The following is a 12,472-nucleotide window of genomic DNA, read 5'->3' on the forward strand; positions in this document are numbered from 1 at the left end:
CATTTAAACAAAAGAATCAATAATTTAACAGAAATTTAAAAAAAAAATTTAACAGTAACCTAGGAAACAAAGTTTGAATTACTTAGATTCCTCATGCCAGACTCATTCAGAGAAACGCAAATAACTTTGGACACAAACCTTCCAGAGTTTCTTTTCTGTTTTCCTTCTAAACTTTCATCAACTTTATAATCCTTTCCGGTTCCTTCAGTCAGGTTTATTTAATATATTCTGTCTTTTTGAATAACTACCACAATTAGATAGAACGTTATGTTTTGGCATACAGATTTGAAATGAAGACAGTTAAAAGCTTTTGTTTGCTAGTTGTAATGTTGTGCAAGTGCCAGTTTGCCTCAGCAGTAGCAATCTCATCTCTACCTCAGTAGGCCATGGAGCCCCCTGTAGGTCTTGATTACATCACCTAGGCTGGCATTTTTCAGGGACTGCTGTATTGCCAGAGATGCCATCTTCCAGATTAAATATTAAACCAAGACTCCATCTGTGTGTTCAGGCAGACATGAAACTTCCATTGCTGCTATTTGAAGAAAAGATGGGGTATTCTCCTGGTACCCTGGTCAGCCTTTGTGTCTTATTTGATCCAACCCACAAAAAATGTCTTAATTAATGTTTGCAGTGTACCATTGTATGCAAATTGGTTGTCAAATTTTCCTATACAGCAACAATAAGTCCACTTGAAAAGTAATTCATTGTGAAATGCTTTGGGAGATCCTGAGGATGTGAAAGGCGGTATGTAAATATAAATTTGTTCTTATCAAGTCACAGCCCTGTTCTTAGCTGTTGCAGATCCTGCAGTAGACCGCTGTTATATTTCAATAGTATTTGACGGTACACTGAATTAGCAGAGTCCCTTAAAGTTGATGTCGCATATGTACTGTTAAAATATAGCATGGCCATTTCCATCCTCATTGTTCACAAACCAATCAAGAAATTTTGAGGTTTTTGCACCTCATTACTTGGAAATTATCTGGTATATTTCACATTGAAATGCTCATCTTTCCAGCTGAAATGTTTAAATACACATTGAATTATGTTTATGCTAAGTATGGTGTCTTATGCTTTAGCTTGGCTCAGTTTGAATATTCTCACTGCTGATTCAGAAAGTTGTAAATTCAAGTCGAACTGTGAACTTGAGCATCTCTAAGTGGCATTTATTGGCAATATTGAATGAGTGCTGTCTTGTCAGAGGTGTCATCTTTCAAATATAAAGTCAAACCAAGGCTCATCTTTCAGCTCAGGAAAACATAAAAGATCTCATGGTATTACTTAAGTAAGAACAAGAGAAATTCTTCCAGTGTCCTGGGCAGAATTCTTGTCTCAGCCACTATCAGCGAGCACAGTAAGAAGTCTTACAACACCAGGTTAAAGTCCAACAGGTTTGTTTCAAACACGAGCTTTCGGATCACTGCTCCTTCCTCAGGTGAATGGATGAGGAAGGAGCAGTGATCCGAAAGCTCGTGTTTGAAACAAACCTGTTGGACTTTAACCTGGTGTTGTAAGACTTCTTACTGTGCTCACCCCAATCCAACGCCGGCATCTCCACATCATGACTATCAGCGAGAGCATTCATTGGTTTGTGGGATCCAGCTGTGTGACAATTGGCTACTACTGTTTGCCTATGACTCACTTGATAAGTAATCCACTGGTTGTAAAAGCAGTTCAAGTTTGTTCTAAAATGTATGCGATTGATATTTTGGCGAGAAGCTAGAATTCATTTTTTTCAAATTGAAGTGTTGATAAATACAGATCACTATGTAGACTTTCAGTTGCTCAAAAAGTCTTAGTATTACGTGGTAAAACCTTACAATATTTTAATTACACTGTAATTGGAGCAATGTTCCAGTTTATACCAAAATAACATGCATATAATAAGTACTGTAGTCTCAAATGACACTAATTTTACTTCCTAATGGCAAAGTAACTATTTTATAATCTGTATAAGGCTTTTAATTCCCCTGTAATTTTGCTTTAGATTTGTAAAATAATTCTCTGATTATACCTTCTTATGAATCTTGTGACAGTAATATCCTGCAATAAGGAACATCAGGATAGTTTTTCACAGTCTTTGGTGTAATCTCTGTTCAATATTAACTGTCAATAGTTTTTTATTTAATTGCGATGATCCACTCAGTGTTGGAAAGAGCAAGATGATGGAAGTTAATTTTGCAGTTCAGGTGAGATTGAGGAACCAACTGAACATGCGTCTACTGATTTGTGAATTTATTTTAACTGGCTCAAGTAGGGAGTTCCAGGAGTAATTTTCTTAGTGTTCTTCACGTGAGAGTGTTAGGAAGAATGAGAGGACACCGAATTGGCAACCTTCTGACATATGTTGCTAATATTTTGGGAAGCATCATTCTCTGAGTGGCAAAATGCGACAAATGGTATTCCGCAGAAATCATCTTGAATGAAGGAGTTATATATCCCAGTTTGCACTAAATGAATAGATACAGTAAACTGTGTGGATGGGAGCAGGAAGCAACAGAGGGATAAAGGCAAATTAAATGAGCGGGAAAAATTAGGGTAGATGAACTTCTGTGCGGAGAAGTGGGAGGTCATCCACTTTGGACCTGAGTAAGTCAACTCGGAATCTTTCTTTAATTACAAGAGATGGTGTATTTTCCATTATCTCAACGGTGTTCGAATTCAAAAATGAAATGTTTCTTCTATTGCACTGAACCTTGGTCAGACTTAATGACGTCTGACGTATCTGACGTAATAGGTACAATTCTGGGCACCAAACCTCAGGAAAGATACATTGATCTTGGAAGGGATTCAATAAAGATTGACCCCACAATAAAAATAGATAAATTATGAAGACAAATTGCTTAAACTTAAATTTACACTTCAATTCAGAATGTTGTGGGGTAATCTAATCAAAGTTTTTTAAATAATGCGAAAGAGTAGATGCAGAAAAATTATTTCTGCTCGTCGGGATGTTCAGAACAAAAAGGGACACTAAATTAGAAAAGTTAGGCCATTTAGGACTGAAATCAAGGAACAATTTTTCACACGAGCATAATGGAAATCTGATATGTCCTTGCTGAGTGGGCTCTACATGCAGAATTAGTTGAAATTTCTGAGACTGAGATTGATAGATTTTTGATAGAAATTGATATCATGCATTGTGGAGCGAAGACAGGGAGATAGTGATGAAACAGAATAACCATAATCTAATTGACTGGAAGAATAGTTTTACGAGGATGAGTGGCCTGTTCTTATCTTCCTATGTTCCAAGATGCACTGTTTGTTTGTTTTTAAAATGTGTTTTATTATAAACATGTATCAAAACAGGTTATAGCGAACAAACACCCTGGGAAACATGCTTCCCTACAATCAACTATACATTCAGTACAGATTTTGCCTCTTTTTCAAACCCCCTCCCCCGCGATGAACAGCCCCTCAAACACGGTCACAAGCATCCCCCACCTTTCTTCAAACCCCCTGAAGAGCCCCTTAACTCTTAACTCTACAATCAGAGGCGAAGGTCAAGACATCGGCCTTCCTCCTCTCCATGAGCTCCGGCTTCTCTGAGACCCCAAATATCGCCACCAAAGGGTCCCACTATCTAAGATGCACTGTTTGTTGATGGAAGATTTGAACTGAGTGAACTCCCTGTGGTAAACTCAGCAGTCAATAGTTTAATCTGCCTGCCCCACTTGAACCAGGATATAGTTGATTGTTGACCACTCAACCTGATTGGTAGATGGATGCCTGTCACTGCACATGAAATTCTACTTACTGGGCTCCCAAGTTAAGATTCAAAACTGATGTCTAAAATGGGAAAACCGCAGGCAGTCCATATCCCTTCTCTGGACTGCCCCCAATGCCAGTATATCTTTCTTTTGGTCATATCTTTGATTTAAAAAAAATTCACAATATTCAAGGTGCAGTCTATAATAATATTTATTATGGTCACAAGTAGGCTTACATTAGCACTGCAATGAAGTTATTTGAAAATCCCCCAGTCGCCACACTCCAGCGCCTGTTCGGGTACACTGAGGGAGAATTCAGAACGTCCAATTCACCTAACAGCACGTCTTTCGGGACTTGTGGGAGGAAATCGGACCACCCGGACGAAACCCACGCAGATACAGGGAGAGCGTGCAGACTCCATACAGTCACTTAAGCGGGAATCGAACCTGGGACCCTGGCGCTGTGAAGCAACAGTGCTTACCACCGTGCTACTGTGATACTAGTTCCTTGAATAGTTTTAGCAAGACTACTCTATTTTTATACTCCATTCCCTTTGGAATAAAGGCCAACATTCCATTTGCCTTCCCTATTACCTGCTGAACTTATGTGCTAGCCTTTTGTGATTTACGCACAAAGAACACTAAATCCCTCTGTGCTGCAGCTTTCTGCAGTTTATCTCAATTTAAATAATATTCAGCTCCTTTATTCTACCAAACAAAATGCATAACTTCACATTTTCCTGTATTACATTCCATCTGCCAAGTTTTTGCCCACTCAGTTAACCTGTCAATATCCCTCTGTAGACTCTTTGTGTTGTCCTCACCACTTGCTTTCCCACCTGTCTTTGTGATATCCGCAAACTTGACAAACTTCCCTCATCCAAGTCATTGATATATTGAAAATAATTGTGGAGGAAAGGTCATTGATGAAGCAGCTGAAGGTGGTTGCAGATAAAACACTGCCCTGAGGAGTTCCGGCAGTGACACCCTGGCACTAAGCTGATTCACCTCCAACAATCGCAACCAACTTCCTTTGTGCTGTCTATGATTCCAATCAGTGGAGAGTTTTCTTGCATCTACCAGTTAGAATTTTATAGGTTTCTATGAGATCCTACCCCACTCATTCTGCTGAACTCTAGCGAATACAATCCTAACCATTCAATCTCTCCTCGTACGTCAGTGCTGCCATCCCAGGATTCAGTCTGGTAAACCCTCGCTGCACTCCCTCTGTAGCTAGAACGTCCTTCCTCAGATAAGGAGACCAAAACTGAACACAATAGACCAAAACTACTTTGAGGAATGGAAAAGCAGAATAGTATTTGAATGGAGAGAAACTTCAAAATGATGCATTGCAGAGGGTACTGAAAGTCCTTACACATGAACACAAAAGACTAGAACAAGTTATATTGGAAGGCAAATGAAATTGTGGCATCTATAGCAAGGGGATGGAGTATAACAGTGGGGAAGTCTTGCTACAGTTGTACGCGGCATTAGTGAGACCACACCGCGAGTATTCTGCATAGTTGTAAGTCTCCTTACTTTGAGGGATATACCTGCGTTTAGAGAAGGTGCACTGGGCTGATTTATTGGCCGAATGGGGTGTCTTATGAAAAAGGTTTTTATATTCATTGGAGTGGAAAAGAATGAGATGTGATCTGATTGAACTATATAAGATTCTGAGAGGTCTTGATAAGGAAGTTGCTAGGAGGATGTTTCCTCTTGTTGGGGCATGGTTAATAGTAAAAATTAAAAATAAGACTAAGATGAGGAGGAATTTCTTCTCTTGGAAGGGCATAAGAATTTTCTTCTCCAGAGAGCATTAGAGCCTGGGTAATTGAATATTTTCAAAGAGTTATACATATTTTTGATTGACAAGGCAAGTCGAATGTTATGGAGGGACAGACAGAAAAATGATGTTAACTCCATAATCAGATTAGCCATAATCTTATCGAATGGTGGAGAAAGCTTGATGGGCTGAATGGCCTAATCCTTTTCCGATGAGGTACCCTTGCCCATGTTTGACCTGATGCCATGAGGCTTCATTGGGTCTAGAGGCTATGTTGAAGCCTCTGAGGACAACTCCCACCCGATTGTCCACCAATGTGACACCACATACTTCTGCTGGGTCTGGCTTGCTGGTGGCACAGAGATGGCGATGGTGGTGTCTGGGACATTGTACGGTGTGATTCTGTAAGTATGACGATTTCAGGCTGTTGATTGACAAGTGTGTGAGTTAGTTCTCCCAATTTTGGCATAAGCCCCCAAATGAGTTCTGCATCTTCTCAGTGCTTCATTTGATTAGCTGAAATATGTTTTATAATTAACTGAATGAATGGGGTGAATAGGTTAAAGAAGTACCAGCCAATGTAATTAGCAAGTTAATGATTTTGTAATGAACATTTTATAAATTTTGTTCAGGCTTTGTTCCTTTTTCTCAGGGCCATGAACTTTATTATTTATCCAGAACGGTGAACCACTGGGTGACCAGTTTTGCAAATATTGCAAATTCCATGCAAAAACTGAGGCAAAAAATTTGCCTCGATTGATATTCAGGCCCAGACAGGGTTGCATAATCAGCACCAGCCCCCAACCCATGGGAGTCAATACTGAGCAAACATTGACCCTCTTGCCACTACCGTTTATGTGTGAGCACAAAGCCTCTTCCACCTGCATAGGCTGCTTGCTGATCAAAGAAACTAAACGTTGGGTTGCTTGAACTAATAGGTGCTCTATTTCAAAATAATTCATTACATGTGGAGCAACTTGACATTTTTTAGGCAATGTGTTACGGTGCTGTTAAATACTTTGTTGCTTTCTTCCAATTTCCAACTTCTAAAGCAGGTGGCAAACTGCAAATATAAACAAAGTGGTGGTTCTGATAGCAGCATCAAACATTAAGTGGCGTGCCATCTGAGCCAGCCAAAATCATAGCTGAACTACTCCCAACAACTTCAGATAACTCCGTCAAGCGGTTTACTATCACTAAGTCTGCTTGGATCTTTGCTAGCCTTTGAGGGATAGAGTGGCACCAGTGACTGTTTTGACTTTAGTTGGCTGCTGGAGTAACTTTTTCTGATGATACATAGGCAGTTTCTCTTGCAGGTCATGGGTCCAATATATAAGTGTCACTAATATCTATCTACATTTACATTTTTATGCAGTGTTGCTGCCTTTATGAACTCTGTACGGGCACAAGCCGCCACTTTTTTCAGGAGACAAATGCCGTGAATAATATGTTTCTTCTGACTAATGGTCTGCATAGATTTTACCATCACGGAAAGCCAGCAGACAAAAAGCAACTTGCTGTCTGAAGCCTTCTCATGACTGTTGCTATGATGCCTCCCCACAATATAAAAATGGTGATACTTTTAAAACAGGAGTCTTGGGAATTACAGAAATGCTTTAAATTTCAATCAGTCTTCAAATCTTCCACTTTTAATTTTAAGAATCTATTTTGTAGCTAAAGAAATCACCATTCAGTTGCATTAGCACAATTGATAGGTCTGATGCATGGCTTGCAACCGACTGAATTATACAATATATACAGTTGTATATAAAGGAATTCACTTTATTTGGAAATTAGCTGGCCGATGCTACTTTCTTTCAATCTGCTGTCAATTAAAACATGATAAAAAAGTGGCTACATGCTGTAACTATAGCAATTACCATTAAGTGTTCTTGATACATGTAACAAACTTATTTGAACTGCATAGCTGGTTCATAAAGCAAAGAATAGTCACCCATGCTCTCAGCATCCAAGAATGGGTAACGATGCCCATTCCTTGGCACAAAAGCCACGGTCCAACAGCGTATTGTCTCCTACAATCAAAACCCAGTGACACCATGCGCATTGATCCATTGGACTGTTGATCCATTGCATTTAAAGACAAAGATGAGGTCTGAACATCCAACTGTCCATATAGGCCCGCTGCAGTTTTTGAACGCAACTTTCCAACAATGAAACATGCAAAGTTATTTCTGTTCCCACTTGCAGACAGAATCATAGAATCCTTACAGTGCAGAAGGAGGCCATTCGGCCCACCGGGTCTGCACCAACCCTCTGAAAGAGCACCCTACCCAGGCCCAATCCCACACCCTTTCCCTGCAATCCCACCTAAAGGCAATTTACATATCCAATTCACCTAACCTGCATATTTTTGGACTGTGGGAGGAAACCGGAGCACCGGGAGGAAATCTACGCAGACATGGGAAAAATGTGCAAACTTCACAGTCACCCGAGGTCTGAATCGAATCTGGGTCTCTGATGCTGTGAGGCAGCAGTGCTAACCACTGAGTCACCACCAGTTGTGAAATCCCAACTAACAATATGCATGTGTCAAAAAGTTCCAATCCCTGGAAACCCCACCATATTATAAAAAACTTTGACATAAAGACACTCTCTAACTGGGTGATATGCAAAAATGGGAAAAGAAACAAGCTAATAATAATATGACAAATCTAATTTTTTGTATTTTGTATACCAGAGTGTACCTCTTGTCGAGGTTTGTTTAAACTCAGCAAATTATATTACTTGATGAAATCAATGAAAAATGAAATGAAAATCACTTATTGTCACGAGTAGGTTTCAATGAAGTTACTGTGAAAAGCCCCTAGTTGCCACATTCCGGCGCCTGTCCGGGGAGGCTGGTACGGGAATCGAACCGTGCTGCTGGCCTGCTTGGTCTGCTTTAAAAGCCAGCGATTTAGCCCAGTGACCTTTTATTGCAAAATAAAAATCATTTTGTCATATTTCTGAGTTTCATATCCATTCTATGATATTCAGGAAAATGTGCAGAGCTAGTGCACGCACAGTTAAATGAGATAATAAAATGGTTCTATTGGACCATGTTTAGAATTTTGCACTCAAAATGACTTATAGTGAGTTATGACTCAAGTTATGTATTATCCTGGGTCCATATGCCAAGCAAACACATGCCTTCTTGTGTAAATAATCAAGCTAAAAATAGCTATTTTACATGGATTGGATAATTGATATGGGTATATGACTTTAATAAAATTAATTATCAAATCCTTACTCATCCACCCCGTATTCCCTGTTTTATGCAAGGCAACTGGGTGGGTGAAGTTATTGTTTGAACAAGTGTGAGTGATATAGATAGTATTGAATTGACAGGATTTTATTTGGACAGCACTTTCAAACCGACAACCATCCTGGAAAGATGGCCAACATCATGCGTGAGAATGCTGTGACCTCCCTATTCCCCTCCCAAGTCTCACACCATCTCGGTTTGGACAAACATTGCTTTTTGTTTGGTCAAAGTTCAGGAACTCCCCATTCAACAACATTGTGGAAATACTTTCATGATATGGACTACAGTAATTCAAAAAGGAAGTTTACCATCACTTTGGGCGAGCAATAAATGCTGACATTTCTTTCAGTTCCCACATTCCAGGAATGAGTAAAAGAAATTTGGGGACCTGCCCAATTCTCTTCACTACTTTGTAGGGATTCTAGTGTTTCATCATTGCATGGCTCATCTGTGTCCATTGGGGCCTCCTCCCCTTCGGACTCGACAGCCTCACTGCTGCTTGGGGCTCCTCGGGTATATTACTCTCGGGCTGTTCTACATGGTCAGCCTCCTTCAGGGCCATTTCCCACAAAGCTTCAGCCTTTAGGTTGGCGGGGGGATTTATCTGGCGTGGGGGTAGCCTGAAAATGAGCAGGCTTAGACCTCAGGCAGCAAGGGTGGCCTCTGGACTGAAACCCCAAATGCCCACTCTTCACCCCATTCCAGGCCTTTCCTGCTCTGTGACCCCAAAGCTTACCTTGCAACCCATTCCGGGACTTAGCTTCTGACATGTTGAAGCCCTTCCGCTTCTGTCAACTGCTGCTCCTGTCAGTGCAGGGACAAGAGATTGGCAAGCAGTTCTTTCAGGCTGTCTCTTTGAGTGAGAGAAAGAAGCCCTGCCTACAGCCAGTTAATGCTTATCCGAGCGTGAAATGGCTGCGGGACTGTCAAAACCTCTCCATCTGAAATATTTAGGCCAATACCTTCTGAATAAAACATTGTTATGCAATGGTCAACTGAACATAAATTGGTAAAGATTAAAAAGATACTATAATTGAAGGAAGTGAACGTCATAACCAAGAAAAAATCCACAAAAGTTGAATTTGAAATTTCTGTGATCACGTAATATGTCAGAATCCAAAAAAAACGTCCAATCAGAATTCTCTCAGCCACCACGTGACATGTCTACCAAAATTCAGAGGAAAACAAGAAATTAAAGTTGGTCACTTTTTTTAAACATTTTATGTCCAGAGTGCAACAGAGCGCAATCTCAGGTCTATGACTAAAGCCATCACTATTCATTCGATGCCCACCACTGGTGGTACTTTAATTTCAATATCTACTATTTCTGAAAATTGAGGTAATAGGCATATTTAATGTTTCCGTCCATGCCCCACTCTTTTTTTCTTCTTCGACTCTTAGTGGTCCTACATGTATGGTGATTATGCTTTTAACACTAATGTATTTCTGGGAAAACTTTTTATTGCTTTCTGTAGGTTTATTTGCCAGTATTCTTCCAAGCTATCTATTAACCGTTCTAATCTTTTCTATGTTTTTTTAATTACATTTCTGAACACATTTAAATAAATAATTTCTATTTTTTTAAAAAGTATATGAGTACAAATAAGCAGAGTAGCTGATAAAAAAAATGTAAAATCACTATTGATCTGAATGAAAGCACAAAGGGTGAGTTGTTTTAATCAGAAATTACTCGTCATTTTCTGCTGATGGGGAAGATAAAATTGGCAAGACTGTTTTTGTTTACTTGGGAATTTATAAATAACATAATTCATGATAAGGTACAAGAGCTAAAGGTCTTGGTATGGACAATTATAAATGTTTTCCAATAAATTCCTTAACCGGACTTCACAGCTTTGCCAAGCATGCAAGAGAACAATATGAAAAACTTTCCAACATGTATGGAAATATGATGAAGTTGTACAAAGGACTGGGTGAATACTTCGTCTTTGATCCCAAAGTTGTCAGTATTGATGATTTCTTCACTGATCTCAAAAACTTCAGGTCCATGTTCCTGGTGAGTGCTACAAACCAAAAGTGCATGTTGCAAGATTTTCAAAGGTGCAATTTATTTCACATCTTTTTAATATATGTACAAAATGTTAACTTTATTACTTTGAATGAAGGCTTTTTTTTTTGTAATTCATCACCAAGGGCTTTTTGAAAAGAATGAAACAGGGTTAGCAACGGCAAACTGGATAAAGAGAATTAAAATAGAAAATGCTGGATAAACACAATGTTAGTGGGGGTTGTATGTCGACCCCCAAACTGTAGTGGTGATGTTGGGAATGGCATTAAACAGGATGCAATAAGGAACATCTGTAATTATGGGTGATTTTAATCTGCATATAAATTGGACAAAATCAAATTAGTCATAATACTGTAGAGGAGGAATTCCTAAAGTATATACAGGATGGTTTTCTGGACCAATGTGTAGAGAGCAGGCCATCCTAGACTAGGTGCTGTGTAATGAGAATGGAGTAATTGGCAATCTAGCTGTGCAAGCCTCCTTGGGGATGAGCGACCATAATATGATAGAATTTTTAATCAAGATGAAAGGTGACGTAGTTGATTTTGAGACTAGGGTGCTGAATCTGAATAAAGGAAATTACCATGATATGAGGCGGGAGTTGGCTATGTTCATTACTTAAAGAGATGACTGTGGTTACGCAATGGCAAACATTCAGTGCATGGGGAAACTGCAGAAATTGTTTATTCATGTCTGGCACAAAGGTAAAACAGGGAAGATGACCAAACCATGCCTTACAAGGGAAATTAGAGATAATATTCGATCCAAGGAAGAGGCATATAAATTGGCCAAGAAAAACAACAGGTCTAAGGATTTGGGGCAGTATAGAATTTAGCAAAGGAGGACTAAGGGATTGATTAAGAAGGGGGAAATAGAGTAAGGGAACATAAAAGCTGACTCTAAAAGTTTCTATTAGTACGTGAATTGGATGATTAGCCATGATCGTGGTGAATGGCGGAGCAGGTTCGAAGGGCCAAAAGGCCTCCTACTTCTCCTATTTTCTACATATCTATATGTATCTATGTGAAGAGAAAAGAATTGATAAAGACAAATTTAGATCGCTTGCAGTCAGAAACGGGAATTTATATTGGAGACAAAAAATGGCTGACCAACTAAATATTTACTTTGGTTCTGCCTTCACAAATGAGGACACAATTAAGATACCACAAATGTTGGGAAACATAGGGTTTAGTGAGAGGGAGGAACTGAAGGAGATCAATATTAATAGAGAAATTGTGTTGGGGATGATGGGATTGAAGACTGATAAATCCCCAGAGCCTGGTAATCTACATCCCAGAGTCTTGAGGAAGTGGCTCTCAAACTAGTGGATGTGTTGTTGGTCATCTTCCAATATTCATAGACACTGGAAAAAAAAATTTGCAAATTGGAGGGTAGCTAATGTAATCCCACTATTTCAAAGGGGGGGGGGGGGGTACAGTGAAAGCAGGGAATTATAGACCAGATTTATTGACGTAAATATTGGGGAAAATTCTAGAATCCATTTTCAAAGATTTCGCAGCCGAACACTTAGAAAACAGAGGCAGGATCGGACAGATTCAGTATGGATTTCTGAAGTGGAAATTTACTGGATCTCTTGACCAATCTATTGGAGTTCTTTGAGTATGTAACTAGTAGAGTTGTTGAGGGTGTGGTTTATTTGGACTTTCGGCAAAGTCCCACGAAAG

At 39.5% G+C, this 12,472-nt stretch overlaps 1 protein-coding gene across 4 annotated transcripts in view; it reads left to right on the top strand.

Annotated features, from left to right (window-relative positions):
* diaph2 (diaphanous-related formin 2) overlaps window positions 1–12,472 on the top strand; it is an 878,670-nt gene that overhangs the window by 669,517 nt on the left and 196,681 nt on the right. For all 4 annotated transcript variants that reach the window (XM_038775000.1, XM_038775001.1, XM_038775002.1 and 1 more), the window contains one exon: window positions 10,611–10,775. In XM_038775000.1, the coding sequence (XP_038630928.1) occupies window positions 10,611–10,775 (165 nt within the window). The remainder of the gene's footprint in view (window positions 1–10,610; window positions 10,776–12,472) is intronic.

The sequence above is a fragment of the Scyliorhinus canicula genome, chromosome 17, assembly GCF_902713615.1.
Source record: "Scyliorhinus canicula chromosome 17, sScyCan1.1, whole genome shotgun sequence".
Classification (NCBI taxonomy): Eukaryota; Metazoa; Chordata; class Chondrichthyes; order Carcharhiniformes; family Scyliorhinidae; genus Scyliorhinus; species Scyliorhinus canicula.